The sequence below is a fragment of the Salvelinus fontinalis genome, chromosome 26 (genome assembly GCF_029448725.1).
Source record: "Salvelinus fontinalis isolate EN_2023a chromosome 26, ASM2944872v1, whole genome shotgun sequence".
In the NCBI taxonomy this organism is placed as follows: domain Eukaryota; kingdom Metazoa; phylum Chordata; class Actinopteri; order Salmoniformes; family Salmonidae; genus Salvelinus; species Salvelinus fontinalis.
Genome location: NC_074690.1, coordinates 38,496,157 through 38,514,011, shown reverse-complemented (window position 1 = coordinate 38,514,011; position 17,855 = coordinate 38,496,157). Strand labels below are relative to the sequence as shown.

The 17,855-nt window shown below is 45.5% G+C and overlaps 1 protein-coding gene across 1 annotated transcript in view; it reads left to right on the top strand.

Annotated features, from left to right (window-relative positions):
- The window catches only part of LOC129824288 (ephrin type-A receptor 4-like), a 29,647-nt gene extending 12,768 nt beyond the window's left edge, over positions 1 to 16,879 (top strand). The window contains exons 5-18 of the mRNA XM_055883830.1: positions 4,101 to 4,256; positions 4,757 to 5,179; positions 8,007 to 8,131; positions 8,925 to 9,084; positions 9,217 to 9,328; positions 9,894 to 9,952; positions 10,059 to 10,172; positions 10,309 to 10,494; positions 10,645 to 10,706; positions 11,131 to 11,340; positions 11,499 to 11,675; positions 14,363 to 14,550; positions 14,663 to 14,821; positions 15,308 to 16,879. Coding sequence (XP_055739805.1) covers positions 4,101 to 4,256; positions 4,757 to 5,179; positions 8,007 to 8,131; positions 8,925 to 9,084; positions 9,217 to 9,328; positions 9,894 to 9,952; positions 10,059 to 10,172; positions 10,309 to 10,494; positions 10,645 to 10,706; positions 11,131 to 11,340; positions 11,499 to 11,675; positions 14,363 to 14,550; positions 14,663 to 14,821; positions 15,308 to 15,437 — 2,261 coding nt within the window. The 3' untranslated portion in view covers positions 15,438 to 16,879. The remainder of the gene's footprint in view (positions 1 to 4,100; positions 4,257 to 4,756; positions 5,180 to 8,006; positions 8,132 to 8,924; positions 9,085 to 9,216; positions 9,329 to 9,893; positions 9,953 to 10,058; positions 10,173 to 10,308; positions 10,495 to 10,644; positions 10,707 to 11,130; positions 11,341 to 11,498; positions 11,676 to 14,362; positions 14,551 to 14,662; positions 14,822 to 15,307) is intronic.
- Positions 16,880 to 17,855: the final 976 nt, after the last annotated feature.

The window sequence follows — 17,855 nt, the reverse complement described above, 5'->3', positions numbered from 1 at the left end:
CACACACACACACTCCTACTGTGTGCGTTCTGCAGGGCGGTACTCCTGTCTCTCTGAGTCTGATGGACGACCCCGGGGCTGTCCATCAAAGAGACACGCGATACCTGACCTGCCGTTGACATGAACACACACACACACACTCTGTCACACATGCACACATACAGCCATACTGGCACACATTTTTTGGCACACCGTGAGCTATTGAATTGTAGCAGGAGGGCAGGACTCAAGGCTGTGAGCTGGCTTTGTCTCCATCCCACCCTGCCGTTCTCCCTTTTTTCCACAATGAACAGAGGGAAGGTGAGAGGGAGAGAATAAGAAAGGGAGAGAGTGTGGCCACCAACCCATAAACACTCCTTCGTCTTTTCACGTCACTGTTTCTCTCTTCTTTCTTTTTCTCGCTCATTCCCTATCTTCTATGTTTCTGTCCCTCTCTCTTCTCGTTCCCCACAGTCTCTAATAATCTCTATTTTTCATCATTCCTCTCTCTGAGGGGAAAAGGCGTGTGTGTGTGTGTCATGATTTGTGTTTGTGCTGCAAAGGGAGAGTGAGCGTTGACCTGGAATGACAGCTCATAAAGGTGTTATTATCCCTATATAAGAGAGGGCGATGGTGGACTGCTGCTCTCCTCTCTCTCTCGCTCTCTCTCCTTCTCTCCACTCCTCTTTCCCCTCTGTCGCACCCACACAAAGACCACCACCCTCAACAGTGTATGACTTTATGGCGTCACACACACACACACACACACACACACACACACCAAGGTCTCTACTGATAGTAGTATAATACCCGGAACTACACTCACTCATTGATGGCGGGGGCTCAGTCAAAAACAAACCTGCCTTTTGCGACTAGCACAGACTTTCTGATAACTTCTTTATTGAGGAAAAATGCATTGTGATATGTGGTTGTCTGCATTCATCCTAACATGAATGCACTAACTGTAAGTCACTCTGGATAAGAGCGTCTGCTAGCTAAATGACTCAAATGTAAAATGTCGACATCGAGGCCTTACAGCTGTAAAGTGTTTGACATAGAGCCATAAAAGCAGGGTTAACGGATGTGAATGGCTCCTATCTGTGTGTGTTAGTGCGCGTGTGTGTGCATGTTCTTATGCAATCAGCGTTTAACTGGTATCGATTGAGCTATAAAAAAAAATAACAATCTTCAAAGCATTCCAGAGAGAGGGAGAAACAGAGAGAGAGAAACAGAGAGAGAGAAACAGAGAGAGAGAAACAGAGAGAGAGAAACAGAGAGAGAGAAACAGAGAGAGAGAAACAGAGAGAGAGAAACAGAGAGAGAGAAACAGAGAGAGAGAAACAGAGAGAGAGAAACAGAGAGAGAGAAACAGAGAGAGAGAAACAGAGAGAGAGAAACAGAGAGAGAGAAACAGAGAGAGAGAAACAGAGAGAGAGAAACAGAGAGAGAGAAACAGAGAGAGAGAAACAGAGAGAGAGAAACAGAGAGAGAGAAACAGAGAGAGAGAAACAGAGAGAGAGAAACAGAGAGAGAGAAACAGAGAGAGAGAAACAGAGAGAGAGAAACAGAGAGAGAGAAACAGAGAGAGAGAAACAGAGAGAGAGAAACAGAGAGAGAGAAACAGAGAGAGAGAAACAGAGAGAGAGAAACAGAGAGAGAGAAACAGAGAGAGAGAAACAGAGAGAGAGAAACAGAGAGAGAGAAACAGAGAGAGAGAAACAGAGAGAGAGAAACAGAGAGAGAGAAACAGAGAGAGAGAAACAGAGAGAGAGAAACAGAGAGAGAGAAACAGAGAGAGAGAAACAGAGAGAGAGAAACAGAGAGAGAGAGAGAAACAGAGAGAGAGAGAGAAACAGAGAGAGAGAGAGAAACAGAGAGAGAGAGAGAAACAGAGAGAGAGAGAGAAACAGAGAGAGAGAGAGAAACAGAGAGAGAGAGAGAAACAGAGAGAGAGAGAGAAACAGAGAGAGAGAGAGAAACAGAGAGAGAGAGAGAAACAGAGAGAGAGAGAGAAACAGAGAGAGAGAGAGAAACAGAGAGAGAGAGAGAAACAGAGAGAGAGAGAGAAACAGAGAGAGAGAGAGAAACAGAGAGAGAGAGAGAAACAGAGAGAGAGAGAGAAACAGAGAGAGAGAGAGAAACAGAGAGAGAGAGAGAAACAGAGAGAGAGAAACAGAGAGAGAGAAACAGAGAGAGAGAAACAGAGAGAGAGAAACAGAGAGAGAGAAACAGAGAGAGAGAAACAGAGAGAGAGAAACAGAGAGAGAGAAACAGAGAGAGAGAAACAGAGAGAGAGAAACAGAGAGAGAGAAACAGAGAGAGAGAAACAGAGAGAGAGAAACAGAGAGAGAGAAACAGAGAGAGAGAAACAGAGAGAGAGAAACAGAGAGAGAGAAACAGAGAGAGAGAAACAGAGAGAGAGAAACAGAGAGAGAGAAACAGAGAGAGAGAAACAGAGAGAGAGAAACAGAGAGAGAGAAACAGAGAGAGAGAAACAGAGAGAGAGAAACAGAGAGAGAGAAACAGAGAGAGAGAAACAGAGAGAGAGAGAGAGAGAAACAGAGAGAGAGAGAGAAACAGAGAGAGAGAGAGAAACAGAGAGAGAAACAGAGAGAGAGAGAGAAACAGAGAGAGAGAGAGAAACAGAGAGAGAGAGAGAAACAGAGAGAGAGAGAGAAACAGAGAGAGAGAGAGAAACAGAGAGAGAGAGAGAAACAGAGAGAGAGAGAGAAACAGAGAGAGAGAGAGAAACAGAGAGAGAGAGAGAAACAGAGAGAGAGAGAGAAACAGAGAGAGAGAGAGAGAAACAGAGAGAGAGAGAGAAACAGAGAGAGAGAGAGAAACAGAGAGAGAGAGAGAAACAGAGAGAGAGAGAGAAACAGAGAGAGAGAGAGAAACAGAGAGAGAGAGAGAAACAGAGAGAGAGAGAGAAACAGAGAGAGAGAGAGAAACAGAGAGAGAGAGAGAAACAGAGAGAGAGAGAGAAACAGAGAGAGAGAGAGAAACAGAGAGAGAGAGAGAAACAGAGAGAGAGAGAGAAACAGAGAGAGAGAGAAACAGAGAGAGAGAGAGAAACAGAAGAGAGAGAGAACAGAGAAGAACAGAGAGAGAGAGAAACAGAGAGAGAGAGAAACAGAGAGAGAGAGAAACAGAGAGAGAGAGAAACAGAGAGAGAGAGAAACAGAGAGAGAGAGAAACAGAGAGAGAGAGAAACCGAGAGAGAGAGAAACCGAGAGAGAGAGAAACCGAGAGAGAGAGAGAAACAGAGAGAGAGGGGAAGAGAGAGAGAGGGGAAGAGAGAGAGAGGGGAAGAGAGAGAGAGGGGAAGAGAGAGAGAGGGGAAGAGAGAGAGAGGGGAAGAGAGAGAGGGGAAGAGAGAGAGAGGGGAAGAGAGAGAGAGGGGAAGAGAGAGAAACGGAGAGAGAGAGGGGAAGAGAGAGAAACAGAGAGAGAGAGAAACAGAGAGAGAGAGAAACAGAGAGAGAGAGAAACAGAGAGAGAGAGAAACAGAGAGAGAGAGAAACAGAGAGAGAGAGAAACAGAGAGAGAGAGAAACAGAGAGAGAGAGAAACAGAGAGAGAGAGAAACAGAGAGAGAGAGAAACAGAGAGAGAGAGAAACAGAGAGAGAGAGGAAAACGGAGAGAGGAATACAGAGACAAAGACGGAGAGAGGAATACAGAGAGAAAGATAGTGTGAGAAAGAAAGTGTGTGTGAGAGAGGTAGAGCCTCCCAGAAGAGAGGGATGGTTAGGACAGCGTTGATTACAGAGACGGGACATTCCTATGGGAAGACTTCCTCTACTGATGAGTGTTTTAAAACACTCTGTCACACAGACACACTGTCATCCCCCATTTTCAAACACAAACTCTGTCACTCCCACATTCCGAACCACTCCCACTGCGATGACTTGGTCACCCCCGGAAATGAAATGGGGGAGAATAGAGATGATAATAACGTAATTACTTCTAGAAGAGTTGTGAAAAAGTGAAGGATTTCATGAATGGGTTGACAGCCATGGGGGTTAGGCATTCTGAATAAGTCCAACTGGGTATTGTCATGTCAATGCATGTGTTGATTGTACTAGAATGAAAATGAATGGAACCCTCCCCTCTCTCTGTAGCGTGTACGGTCGGTTTCAACAGAGCTGTGTCTACAGACAGAGCATGTTCTAAGTGTCCTCCGCACAGTCACTCAGAGAAGGAGGGGGCTACTGTCTGTGACTGCAACCCGGCATACTACCGTTCTGAGAGTGACCCTGCATCTATGCCCTGCACACGTAAGAACACACACACACACATTTCCCCCTAGGGGGTCGATCAATCTATGCAGCTGTACTCTTTCTCCCCTCTGTTCCTCTTCTCTCTTTTGTCCTCTCTCTCTTTCCTCTCAGTCGTCCCTCTGTACTGATCTAAAGACTTCTGACTAATCCACCGTGTCCTGGACGGGAGATAAGGCGTTGCGATCGAATGAATAGTCCTCGGGCTCAGTTACATGTCACTTACTGTCCCTCTCTCTCCTTCTCGCTCTCTCTTTCTCTCTCTTTCATTCTCTCGCTCTCTCTCCCCCAGCAACTGTAATCTGACTGAGACTTTGGTCTGTTTGTCATAAACTTAATTATGCCTATATACAGCACAGGGTTCAGCCAGTCAGCCTGAGAAAACAGACAACACTCTCTCACACAAAAACATAACGACAAACTGTACCACAGAGGAAAGTATATGTAACCATAACCACAATATATTTTCTAACTCTACCTCCCTGTCCTATGTATCCCAGAACCCCCATCTGCTCCTCAGCAGCTGATCTCCGAGGTCAACGAGACGTCAGTGGTTCTGGAGTGGAGCGCCCCCCTCAGGCTCGGAGGGAGAAGTGACATCAGCTACAGTGTGGACTGCCTGCTCTGCCACGGACCTGAGAGTCAAACCGGGAATCAAACTCAGATTGGGAGTCGACTTGGAGAAGCTGGTAGCCTTGCGGCTCTTAAGGGTCCTCTTGGGGCCCAGCTCTGCCTGCCCTGCAGTCAAGATGTCCTGTTCTCTCCCCAGCAGAGTGGCCTAAGGGCCACCAGGGTGTGTGTGAGCGAGCTGCAGGCGCACACACGCTACACCTTCACCATCCTCGCCCGCAACGGCGTCTCCCAGGGCCACAGTGCAGGGGCAGGACAGAGTGTGTCTGTCACTCTCACCACCAACCAGGCCGGTGAGTTTGTGTGAAGGAGTATGTAAGTAACGAGGGGAGTGTGTGTGTGTGTTTTCAGGGGCCAAGCACAGGCTGTGCATTGCATGGAGTGTGGGGGATTGAGGGGTGTGTGAGAATGTCTGTGAAGCAGGTAGCCTTTAATGGGGGAATGTGAATTGGATTAAGTTGGACAAACTTTTTGTGCCTACTGGTGTGTGTCTGTATACAGTGTCTTCAGAAAGTATTCATACCCTTTGACTTATTCCACATCTTGTTGTTACAGCCTGAATTCAAAATTGATGAAATATATATATATATATATTTTGTTCTTACACACAATACCCCATAAAGGCAATGGGGAAATGTGTTTTTAGAAGAAAAAAATGTTTTATTGGAAATTAAATACAGAACTATTACATTTACATAAGTATTCACATCCCTTTGCTATGACACTCCAAATTGAGCTCAGGTGCATCCAATTTCCTTTGATCAGCCTTGAGATGTCACTACAACTTGAATAGAGTCCACCTGTGGCCAATTCAATTCTTTGGACATGATTTAGAAAGAAACACACCTGTCTATATAAGGTCCCACAGTTGTCAGAGCAGAAACTATACCATGAAGTCCAAGAAACTGTCTGTAGATCTCTGAGATAGAACTGTGATGAGGCATAAATCTGGGGAAGGGTATAAAACCATTTCTAGAGTGTTGACAATTTCCCAAGAGCACAGTGGTCTCCATCATTGGGAAATTGAAAAAATATGGGACTGCCTAGAGCTTGTCGGCCGACCGAACTGAGCAACCGGGAAAGAAGGACCTTGGTCAGGGAGATGACCAAGAACCCAATGACCACTCTGACAGAACTACAGAGTTCCTTGGCTGAGATGGGAGAACCTGCCAGAAGGACGGCAGTCTCTACAGCACTACACTAATCTGCGCTTTTTGCTAGTGTGGCCAGACGGAAGCCACTCCTGAGAGAAAGTCACATGACAGCACACCTTGAGTTTGCAAAAGGCACGTGAAAGACTCAAAGTATAAGGCAAAAGATTCTGTGGTTTGATGAGATTAAACACTTTGGCCTGAATACAAAGCGCTACGTCTGGATACAACCAGGCGCAACTCATCACCCGTCTAACACCATCCCTACCATGAAGCATGGTGGTGGCAGCATCATGCTATGTGGATGCTTTTCAGTGGCATGGACTGGGAGAAGGGTAAGGATACAGGGGACAATGAATGGACAATGGCCCCTAGTATACAGCCATAGCAAGGCTGGAATGGCTTCGGAACAAGAATGTGAAAGTCCTTGAATGGTCCAGCCAAAGCCCAGACTTGTATCCCATGGAAAATCTGTGGAAAGACTTGAAGATTGCTACTCAGCTCCGATCCTCATCTAACATAACAAAGCTTGAGAAAATCTGCAAGGAACAAATCCAGATGTGCAAAGCTGATACAGACATACCCAAGACAAATTAAAGCTGTAATAGCCGCCAAAGGCGCTCCTACAAAGTATTGACTGGGGCGTGTGAATAATTATGTAAATGAGATATTTCTGTGTTTCATTTTCCATACATTTTCATGTAATCCATTTTGAATTTAACACAACAAAATGTGGAATAAGTTAAGGGGTGTGAATACATTCTGAACAGTACATGGGAGTTACGTGTGTGTGTGTCTGAGTGTGTTTGTGTCAAACTCTCAAGGAGCGACTTGTCTCGGTGACATGAACTGAATGATACGGTGATCATCATCTTATTGGCTTATGCCACGGTGTGTGTGTGTAGCGCGTGCGGGGAGAAAGCGTGTTGGTTTGATCACCTCTACATTTAGGAGGTCTGTAAAGTTTTACGAGGTGTTTCATTTGAGCTTCTACGGGGAGTGTGAGTCAGATGGAGTGTGTGCTTATGTACGTTTTTTTCCCCCCGTGTGGCTTACTGTACGTGAACTGGAACACAGCCCACTGACTCTAGCATCTTTACAATGTCTCTGGCTGCATTTACACAGGAAGCCCAATTCTGATATTTTTTTCCCAGGAATTGACCTTTTGACCAATCACATCAGATCTTTTTCAGAGCTGATCTGATTGGTCAAAATATCAATGAGTGTAAGAAAGAAAAGATCAGAAAAGATCAGAGTCCCAGATAGTGGCAGACACACCTGCTCTGACTACCTGTGGGAAGTGTGTTGTCTCCCTGTGTCGAGTAGCGTGACCTACTGGGTGATAAATGAGAGGGCTGGGAACTATTACTCAAAGGCAGAAACAGTGTTGTCATTCAATACTCATTCACTCTGAAATAACTACTTTCTGTCTTTAGTGAGTCAGCATCCTACACTGTACAGTCACATTGACCAGTGATTGAACCTTCTTCTCCTGTCATTCAGTATGTCAGAGGGACTATCACAAGAATACAGGGACATAAGAGGAAGACTATATTAGAGGGATAGAAAGGGAAGGGGTAGACATTGATGGAGGGATGGAAAGAAAGTGGGAAAGGTAATGATAAAGGGATAGAAAGACAGGCTGAAAAGAGGTGAGAAAGGTCGTGGCCTGTTCCCTAGAGAAAAGGTAAAAGTTTCCTCCAGGACTCGGCTGTGGTGAATTGGGTCATTGTGATTGCCGTCAAACATTCAGGGAATTGTTGTTTCATAACTCCAAATGTGGATTTGCATGAAAACCTGTCAATCCTGTAGCTTGAATTATTTTATTTTGCAGATGTTATGCCAATGTGTCTTACATTATTTTCTGGTAAACTATTCAAGAGATCCAATACACAAACATAAAAGCCGTGATATATCTTGGGCTGTCCTAGTTCTTCAACTTATGTACCTCTCTCTCTCACTCACTCAGCTCCCTCCCCAGTTACATCCATCCAGGCTGGTGATGTCTCCAGGCATGGTGTGTCGTTGGCATGGCAACAGCCCGACCGTCCCAATGGGGTGATCCTGGAGTATGAGGTCAAGTACTACGAGAAGGTGAGATTCCTCGTGGAAACCGAGGTTCAGGAATCAGTTTTTTTTTACACTCTTAAAAAAAAAAGGTTCCAAAAGAGTTCTTCGGCTGTATAGGAGAACTCTATTGGGTTCCAGGTAGAACCCTCTGTGGAAAGGGTTCTACAAGGAACCCAAAATGATTATATCTGAAACCAAAAGGGGTTCTTCAAATGGTTTTCCTATGGGGACATCCAAAGAACCCTTTTAGGTTCTAGATGGCACTTTCTTTTAGTAAAGAGTCTATGGAAACCTATAACTGGTGTGTGTTCTGTGTATCTATGCATGTTTGTGAGTGTTCACATGCTATCTGCTTAAACTGGTATCAATAGACCTATAAAACAACCAATAAACAATCTTCAAAGCATTCCTTGTGTTTGACATGGAAAAAGAGAGGGAGAAATGAAGGGAGTTTTTTTATGTGGGACTTGGGAGAGAAAAAGGGAGCTAGATGGGCGGGAGTGATTTGTAGTTGATTTGGAATTGTGTGGCTAAAGTTTGTCCTTGCTTGTCTGGTTTTGTGATTATAGGCCGAGAGTCCACAGGGAGAGGTTTTTCACTCCAGAACCACACAGATAACATTGTTTTGCAACTTCAAATTACATTTTAGGATCATGACATCATCCGTTACCCCTTTTCTTTACACTTGCCAATTAAAATGGGGTGTATTTAAGTTATGCTGTATCTTGGAAAGGTTCATGTATTTGACCGCAGATTTCTGCTCCAGCATTAACAGATCCCTCCCCTGTTTCTCTCTCCCTGTCTCTCGTCCAATCAGGATCAGAAGGAGAGCTCCTACCGCATCATGAAGACGGCGTCTCGCAGTGCTGACATCACTGGGCTGAGTCCGCTTACTGTGTACTTGTTTCAGGTGCGCGCTCGCACCGCCGCCGGATACGGAGAGTTCAGCGGCCCCTTGGAGTTCTCCACCAACTCAGGTAGAAGACATTCTAATGTATTCTATTCTATTATATTCAGCTGTTTTTGAGCAAGAGATATTGCATTTTTCTGGAACCTGTTTTTAATGAAAACATCCTGGTTTGTAACCTCTTGTCCCCTCCCACTGACAGATCCCTTGCCTCTGATTGGTGATGCCGCTAACTCCACCCTGCTCCTGCTGTCAATCAGTGGAGGTGTGATTCTATTGCTCATCTCCACCGCAGTCTTCATCATCAGCCGCAGGTACAAACACATATGGCCTCAGAAACACAAGCAACCGCTAAAACACACACACACACACACACACACACACACACACACACACACACACACACACACACACAGAGATCACCTGGGGCTGTGGAGGGGGATTAAAGAGGAGACAGTATGTCCTTCTAAAGGTCTGATTGTTCACCTGGTAATCCCCTTGTCCCTGACTTATCATTAGTGTCTCCACAACAACCCAGCCACTGTATCAGCTTCCCCCTGGCCTCGGAACACTCACACACAACCTCTCCCTTGAGGCCTCTTTTTTCCTGACAGTGGCTCTCAAGGTATGACACACACACCGCTTAAAGACACAATGGGTAGTGTTACAGACAGGTTCTGTAAGATAACACACCTTTCCTCCTATATTACCCGAGGCACTATTCTCTCTCCTTCCCACCCTCCATCCCCCTTCTCCTTCTTCCCTTCCACTCGCCTTGAATAGCCAATCTCTGCTTGGATTGGTCAAAGTAGCTGTCAATCACTCGCATTGTGTGTTCCGTGCCGCTCACTGCTTCTTCCTCTGCCTTTCTTCTTTCAGGAGGGGCAAATACAGCCAAGCCAAGCAAGACTCAGAGGAGGAGAAACACCTAAACCCGGGTAAGACCACACATGCACTCACACACTTCCTCCTATTCCACGAACAGGTCTCCATTGCGTCAAACTCATTTTCCCAACCCATCTCCTTCCCTTTCTCCATCTGTAGGTGTGAGGATATACGTGGACCCGTTCACCTATGAGGACCCTGACCAGGCGGTTCATGAGTTTGCCAAAGAGATTGACGCCTCCTACATACACATAGAGAAGGTCATTGGCATTGGTAAGGGAGCCTGACACACGCTCACAGTACATCATCAAGGTTTGAAGGTGTGTGATGCTAATGCTGTGCGTGTTATAGGTGAGTTTGGGGAAGTGTGTAATTATTTATACTGTGTGTGTGTCTGTGTGTGTTGTAGGTGAGTTTGGGGAGGTGTGTAGTGGCCGTCTGCGTCTCCAGGGAAAGAGGGAGATCTACGTGGCCATAAAGAGTCTGAAGGCAGCATACTCCAACAAACAGAGGCAGGACTTCCTCTCTGAGGCCAGCATCATGGGACAGTTCGACCACCCAAACATCATCAGACTGGAGGGCGTGGTCACGCGATGTGAGTGATTGACAGCTACTTTGACCAATCCAAGCAGAGAATGACAGGTTCTGTCTGCATTTATAAAGATATAAAAATGCAGAGGACCCAAAACGGATCCTTGTGGAACACCCCCCTGTCTTAATCGCTGCTTGTTTGTCTACTGTGCAGGTAAACCAGTAATGATCATCACAGAGTACATGGAGAATGGATCTCTAGACGCCTTCCTCAGGGTAAGAGGTCCTCATGTTCCTCGGAGCGTCAGGTAGCCTAGTGGTTAGAGCGTTGGACCAGTAACCAAAAGATTGCTGGATCAAATCCCCGAGCTGACAAGGTGTCGTTCTGAACAAGGCAGTTAACCCACTGTTCCCCGGTAGGCTGTCATTGTAAATAAGAATTTGTTCTTAACGTACTTGCCCTGTGAAATACAGATTAGAAAGAAGTTCTATCTTTATGTCTTTGTACTGTGTGTTATATTCTAAAGCAGGTGGGGTTTATTTTAAATTAAGACCTAGACAACCAGATGAGGGGAGTTCCTTACTAGTCAGTGACCTGAGTTCATCAATCAAGTACAAGGGAGGAGTGAAAACCTGCAGACACTCAGTCCTCCGTGGAATGAGTTTGACACGTGTTCTAAAGTCTCTCTCTCTCCATTAGAAACACGATGGTCATTTCACCGTGATCCAGTTGGTGGGCAAGCTGCGTGGCATCGCGTCGGGCATGAAGTACCTGTCTGACATGAGCTACGTTCACCGAGACCTGGCTGCCCGCAACATCCTGGTCAACAGCAACCTGGTGTGTAAAGTGTCTGACTTCGGCCTGTCCCGAGTACTGGAGGATGACCCTGAGAATGCCTACACCACACGGGTAAGAACACAGGGGAGAACATGCCTATAACTCTGGGGTAATGATTTAGTATGTGAGAAGTTCATGTTTCAATGAGTGTAAGATCACTCACCTTTGAACTATGGGTCCTTAATGCTAGACTGTGGATTCAAATAACATTCTCTTCCCATGTGTTACAGGAGGTGACTGGGACGTACCACTCTCCAGGGGGGAAGATCCCCATCAGATGGACCTCTCCAGAGGCCATCGCCTACAGGAAGTTCACCCCATCCTCTGACACCTGGAGCTATGGCGTGGTCATGTGGGAGGTGATGTCCTATGGAGAGAGACCATATTGGGACATGAGTAACCAGGATGTAAGTGCGTTTTCTATGTAATAACTCAAACCTGGATTTCCCCCTGAACGTGGAATATTTTCCGTGTGGACTGAAGCAAAGTTATACGGTTACAGTGCATTTGGAAAGTGTTCAGAGCCCACTTTTTGCATATTTTGTTACGCTACCCCACAATGGCAAAGTGACAACAGGTTTTTAGAAATGTTTGCAAATGTATTCACTGTAGACAAAGTTAGTTAAACATGCTTTCTTACCCTCTTTCTCTATACCCTGTTCTCTCTCAATTCAATGTCAAGGGCTTTATTGGCACGGGAAACATATGTTTAACATTGCCAAAGCAAGTGAACTAGATCAAATCAAATCCAAAGTTTATTTGTCACGTGCGCCGAATAAAACCTGTGTAGACCTTACAGTGAAATGCTTACTTACGGGCTCTAACCAACAGTGCAAAAAAGGTATTCGGTGAACAATGGGTAAGTAAAGAAATTAAACAACAGTAAAAAGACAGGTTATATAACAGTAGCGAGGCTACATACAGACACCGGTTAGTCAGGCTGATTGAGGTAGTATGTAGATATGGTTGAAGTGACTATGCATATATGATGAACAGAGAGTAGCAGTAGTGTAAAAAAGGAGATGCAGATAGCCCGGTTAGCCAATGAGCGGGAGCACTGGTTGGTCGGCCCAATTGAGGTAGTATGTACATGAATGTATAGTTAAAGTGACTATGCATATATGATAAACAGAGAGTAGCAGCAGCGTAAAAAGAGGGGTTGGGGAGGGCACAGAAATGCAAATAGTAGCCATTTGATTACCTGTTCAGGAGTCTTATGGCTTGGGGGTAAAAACTGTTGAGAAGCCTTTTTGTCCTAGACTTGGCACTCCGGTACCGCTTGCCATGCGGTAGTAGAGAGAACAGTCTGACTGGGGTGGCTGGAATCTTTGACAATTTGTCGGGCCTTCCTCTGACACCGCCTGGTGTAGAGGTCCTGGATGGCAGGCAGCTTAACCCCAGTGATGTACTGGGCTGTACGCACTGCCCTCTGTAGTGCCCTGCGGTCAGAGGCCGAGCAATTGCCATACCAGGCAGTGATGCAACCAGTCAGGATGCTCTTGATGTTGCAGCTGTAGAACCTTTTGAGGATCTCAGGACCCATGCCAAATCTTTTTAGTTTCCTGGGGGGGTGCCCTCTTCACGACTGTCTTGGTGTGTTTGGACCATTCTAGTTTGTTGTTGATGTGAACACCTAGGAACTTGACGCTCTCAACCCCGCAGCCTTGTGTAAGTTGACCTGTTTAAAGGTCTTTCTCACGTCGGCTACACAGCCGTCCGGAACAGCTGATGCGCTCATGCATGTCTCGAAGCGAGCATAGAAGTGATTTAGCTCGTCTGGTAGGCTCGTGTCACTGGGCAGCTCGCGGCTGTGCTTCCCTTTGTAGTCTGTAATAGTTTGCAATCCCTGCCACATAAGACGAGCGTCGGAGCCAGTGTAGTATGATTCATTCTTAGTCCCGGAACATGTTCCAGTCTGTGATATCAAAACAGTCCTGTTTCTGCTTCATCTGACCATTTTTTTATAGACCGAGTCACTGGTGCTTCCTGCTTTCATTTTTGCTTGTAAGCAGGAATCAGGAGGATAGAGTTGTGGTCGGATTTACCAAATGGAGGGCGAGGGAGAGCTTTGTACGCGTCTCTGTGTGTGGAGTACAGGTGATCTAGAATTTTTTTCCCTCTGGTTGCACATTTTACATGTTGATAGAAATTTGGTTAAACTGATTTAAGTTGCCCTGCATTAAAGTCTCCGGCCACTAGGAGCGCCGCCTCTGGGTGGGTGGTTTCCTGTTTGCTTATTTCCTTATACAGCTGACTGAGTGCGGGTCTTAGTGCCAGCATCTGTCTGTGGTGGTAAATAAACAGCCACGAAAAGTATAGCTTTAAACTCTCTAGGCAAGTAGTGTGGCCTGCAATTTATCACAATACTTCAGGCGAGCAAAATCTAGAGACTTCCTTAGATTTCGTAAACCAGCTGCTGTTTACAAATATGCACAGACCGCCCCCCCCGTTTCACCGTGTGGTGTTCTATCTTGCCGGTGCAGCGTATTTCCCGCTAGCAGAATATCAATGTCGTCATTCAGCCACGATTCCGTGAAACATAGGATGTTACAGTTTTTGATATCCCGTTGGTGGGATATTCGTGATCGTACCTCGTCTAATTTATTGTCCAGTGATTGCACGTTGGCGAGTAGTATTGACGGTAACGGCAGCTTTCCCACTCGCCTTCTCCGGGTCCTGACCAGGCATCCGGCTCTTTGTCCTCTGTACCTGCGTCGCTTCCTCTTGCAAATAACGGGGATGTCGGCCCTGTGGGGTGTTTGGAGAGTATCTTGTGCGTCCTCCTTGCTGTAGAAAAAATCTTTGTCTAATCCGAGGTGAGTGATCGCTGTCCTGATATCCAGAGGCTCTTTTTTTGCCGTAAGATACGGTTGCAGAAACATTATGTACAAAATAAGTCACAAATAACGTGAAAAAAAACACATAATAGCACAATTGGTTGAGCGCCAGTAAAAATGCTACCGTTTCTTCCGCCGCCATTTTCCCTTAGTAAACGAGTGAAATAATCAGTAAAAATGAACAGTAAACGTTACTCACAAAAGTTCCAAAAGAAGAAAGACATTACAAACGTCTCTCTCCCTCCCTCTCTGTCCAGGTGATAAAAGCAATAGACGAGGGTTACCGTCTGCCCCCTCCAATGGACTGTCCTGTGTGTCTACACCAGCTGATGTTAGACTGCTGGCAGACAGAGAGAACACACAGACCCAGCTTCACACAGATCCTCAACATGCTGGATAAACTCATCCGCAACCCGACCACCACTCTGAGGACAGGGGGAGACAGGTACACACACTGGACACGATGTCTCTCATTGCAAGCTCTTTCAATGTGTTTTTCCAGCATAACGTTCACTCCCCATAACTATCTCATCCTCTGTCTGTATCTCTCTGTGCAGACCTGTTCCCAGTCTGTTGGAGCCTGTAGTAGGCCCAGAGTTTGTGTCAGTGTGGTCAGCAGAAGACTGTCTTCAGGCTATAGGGATGGGCATGTATAGAGACACGCTCACTACTGCTGGATACACCAGCCCTGACAGCCTGCTAACCCTCACACATCAGTGAGTCTCTCTCTCTAACCCCCCCTCTATATATATCATTATGGCTCTGTCTATTTCTCTGCTAACCCTCACACATCAGTGAGTCTCTCTCTCTGTATCTCTAACCCCCCCCCCCCCCCCCTCTCTATATATCACTATGGCTCTATTTCTCTCCCTCTATTCCCCCCCGCTCTCTCTCTCTCTCTGTCTGTGTGTCTCTCTCTGTCTGTGTGTCTCTCTCTGTCTGTGTGTCTCTCTCTGTCTGTGTGTCTCTCTCTGTCTGTGTGTCTCTCTCTGTCTGTGTGTCTCTCTCTGTCTGTGTGTCTCTCTCTGTCTGTGTGTCTCTCTCTGTCTGTGTGTCTCTCTCTGTCTCTGTGTCTCTCTCTCTCTCTCTCTCTGTGTGTATCTCTCTCTCTCTCTCTGTGTCTCTCTTTCTGCCTTTCTGTTTGGGTACTCATGGTCTTCTTAACTCTGAACATGTCTAATTGAATTATTCCATGTTTACAGGGACATGACCAGTATAGGAATTATCACACCATCACACCAGGACCAGATCCTTGCCAGTGTGCAGCAGGTATTGCTGTCCCACATGCAACAAATACAGGAACAGATGCCAGACAGTATGGTTCCCGTCTGAGCCAGTGAATGGATACAAAACTAAAACAATTTGTTTTTAATGAATTTTATTTACCTCATCCATGCACTTTAGAATGAGATTTTCACAAGGAATTACATCAACATACAAAAAACTACAACAGAAAATATGAATGGAAGAGAGAAAAGCAGCACTTTTATAAACCCTATAAACTTTGACCCTTGAACTATGACCTGAGGTTTGACCTGAGGCTGAAGAAGCTGCTGAAGATGGTTTCACTGCAACACTGAGGAAACAACGAGACATGTTGTCCCTTTTTTGTTTACTTTTTGTACATACGTGTCCGTGTAAATAACGTTTCATCTGCTCCTCATTTTTATTTTGTACATGTTGTTGATTTTGTGTCATCCCGACTTGTCATGCGCGAAACGTGTCTGTAGCTCGTTCAGAGTGGTGCCTTTGTTTTCAGTTTAGAAACTGTTTTCTCTCCCGGACACATTTCAAAATGGAATAGACACCTCCAGTTTGCCTCATATGCATCTCAGGACTACACTACCCATTTCTCTTTATACCAGAAGGACTCCAGCTCCCATTCCCACTAAGAAGTAATCCATCCATTGAGCGTTGTAGACAAGGACTAATGAGTGCTACAAATATTCACCAACAAGGACTTGTAAGTTAATAGTCAAGCATAGTTCAACAAATAAAAACAGGACAAATTGAATGTCGTCTGGAAGTCGAGAGAAACGTAATGGACGAGCTGATAAAGTGTAGTTCTGAAGCATCACTGTGTGTGTGTGTGTGTGTGTGTGTGTGTGTGTGTGTCAGGGTTAGGGTCAATACCATTTAAATTCCAGTCAATTCAGAAAATACAATGACATTCCAACTCCAATTCTCTTCCACTGCTTTTCAATCAGTAAAATGTTAAATTAGAATTTGGTTTACTTTCTGAATAGACTGGAATTGAAATGGAATTGACCTTAACCCTGGTGTGTGTGCTTGCCTTTGAGGACCAGTTTGGGATATTCAAAGACAGAAATATGGGCAGGGGAGCGTTTTGTGATAGAATGTATGTGCCAAGCTCTTAATGGCGTTTTATTTAGGATGAACACTTTAACAACGGTATTAGCTAGTTTTATCGAGTCAACGATTAACATATACTCTAGGTATTACATGTCTTTGTAAATGTTACTGTTTGGAAATACAATCAGGTACATAAAGGATTTCATTCTATTTATAGTCTTCTTATTATCTAGGTTGTACATTGTAAAATAGGAATAATGAAATTGACAAATGGGTAATTTCTGTCTGAGCTTCTTTTTGACGCAGATGCGGAAGAGTGTGTTCGACTGGGAAGTGTGTGTTCGATGTGTGTGTGTGTGTGTGTGTAACTAAGGGAAGTGTGTGCACTGGTGTGGTCTGACCGGCAACAAAGCCAGGTGGATTAAAGTGAAGGGTGCTGGGAGGCATTCTGTTAAAACGTTCAGTGGTGTGGAGAGAGCCATCTGCTAAACACACACGGAGAAACGCATACACAGTGTGTCACACACACACACACACTGTGACACACACACAGCAGGAGAGAACTTCGGGCACACACATGGACAGCATAGGTGAAGGACATCCACAGTAGTACAACACAGATATGTCACTTTAGCAACGACACGTACTTGCACAAAACCCAACCTCAATTTCACATTCAAATCAGGGATATTTGATTTTGGATTAAATAAAATCCTTGCCAGCTGGAGACAACAGGCAAATCACCTTGGATACTCAGACATTCTACACCAGGGTTTTGCATAGGATCTGAGAGAGACACACAAACACACCAACACCAAGCTGCCCTGTGGGTTAGGGGTGTGGGGCAGATATGCAGTCTTTTTGAAGAGTTGCTCCCGTTAAGGGTGTTAGACACACTCCTCTCTCCCACAGACTACACCCTCTCTCACAGAACACACTCTGTCCTATAGATACATGTGCACCCACTCGCCCACTCTAACAGTTTGAGGGAGACGGGAGCACAAAGATAGACACCCGTTCTTAATCTGTCCGTCTGTCTATGCAGGCTGCCACTGAAGAAACCATGTTAAGAGAATGGAATCGCTGTTAGAATGAATGCTTAAATAAAAAAATTCTCCCCTCTGTCTCTCGCGCTCTCTCCCGCTCTCTGTAGGGTGTCATTGTGGTCTTTTGGTCACTAGATTAGTGTGGTAATAGAACAGGCTAATCTCGCCTGGTCTTACACAGGGGGAGTGGCTGTGGGGTGTCTTTAATAGCCAGCCATCCGTACCCTAATGTGTGTGTGACTGGGAGGAGAGAGACAGGGTTTAGACACACAAGCACACGCACACACAGTCGCATGCACGCACGCACATACACACACACACACACAGCCAGGGTTTACATTTCTTTCAGGATTTCCATTTAAATGCATCACCTCATTGACCAACGCAATGC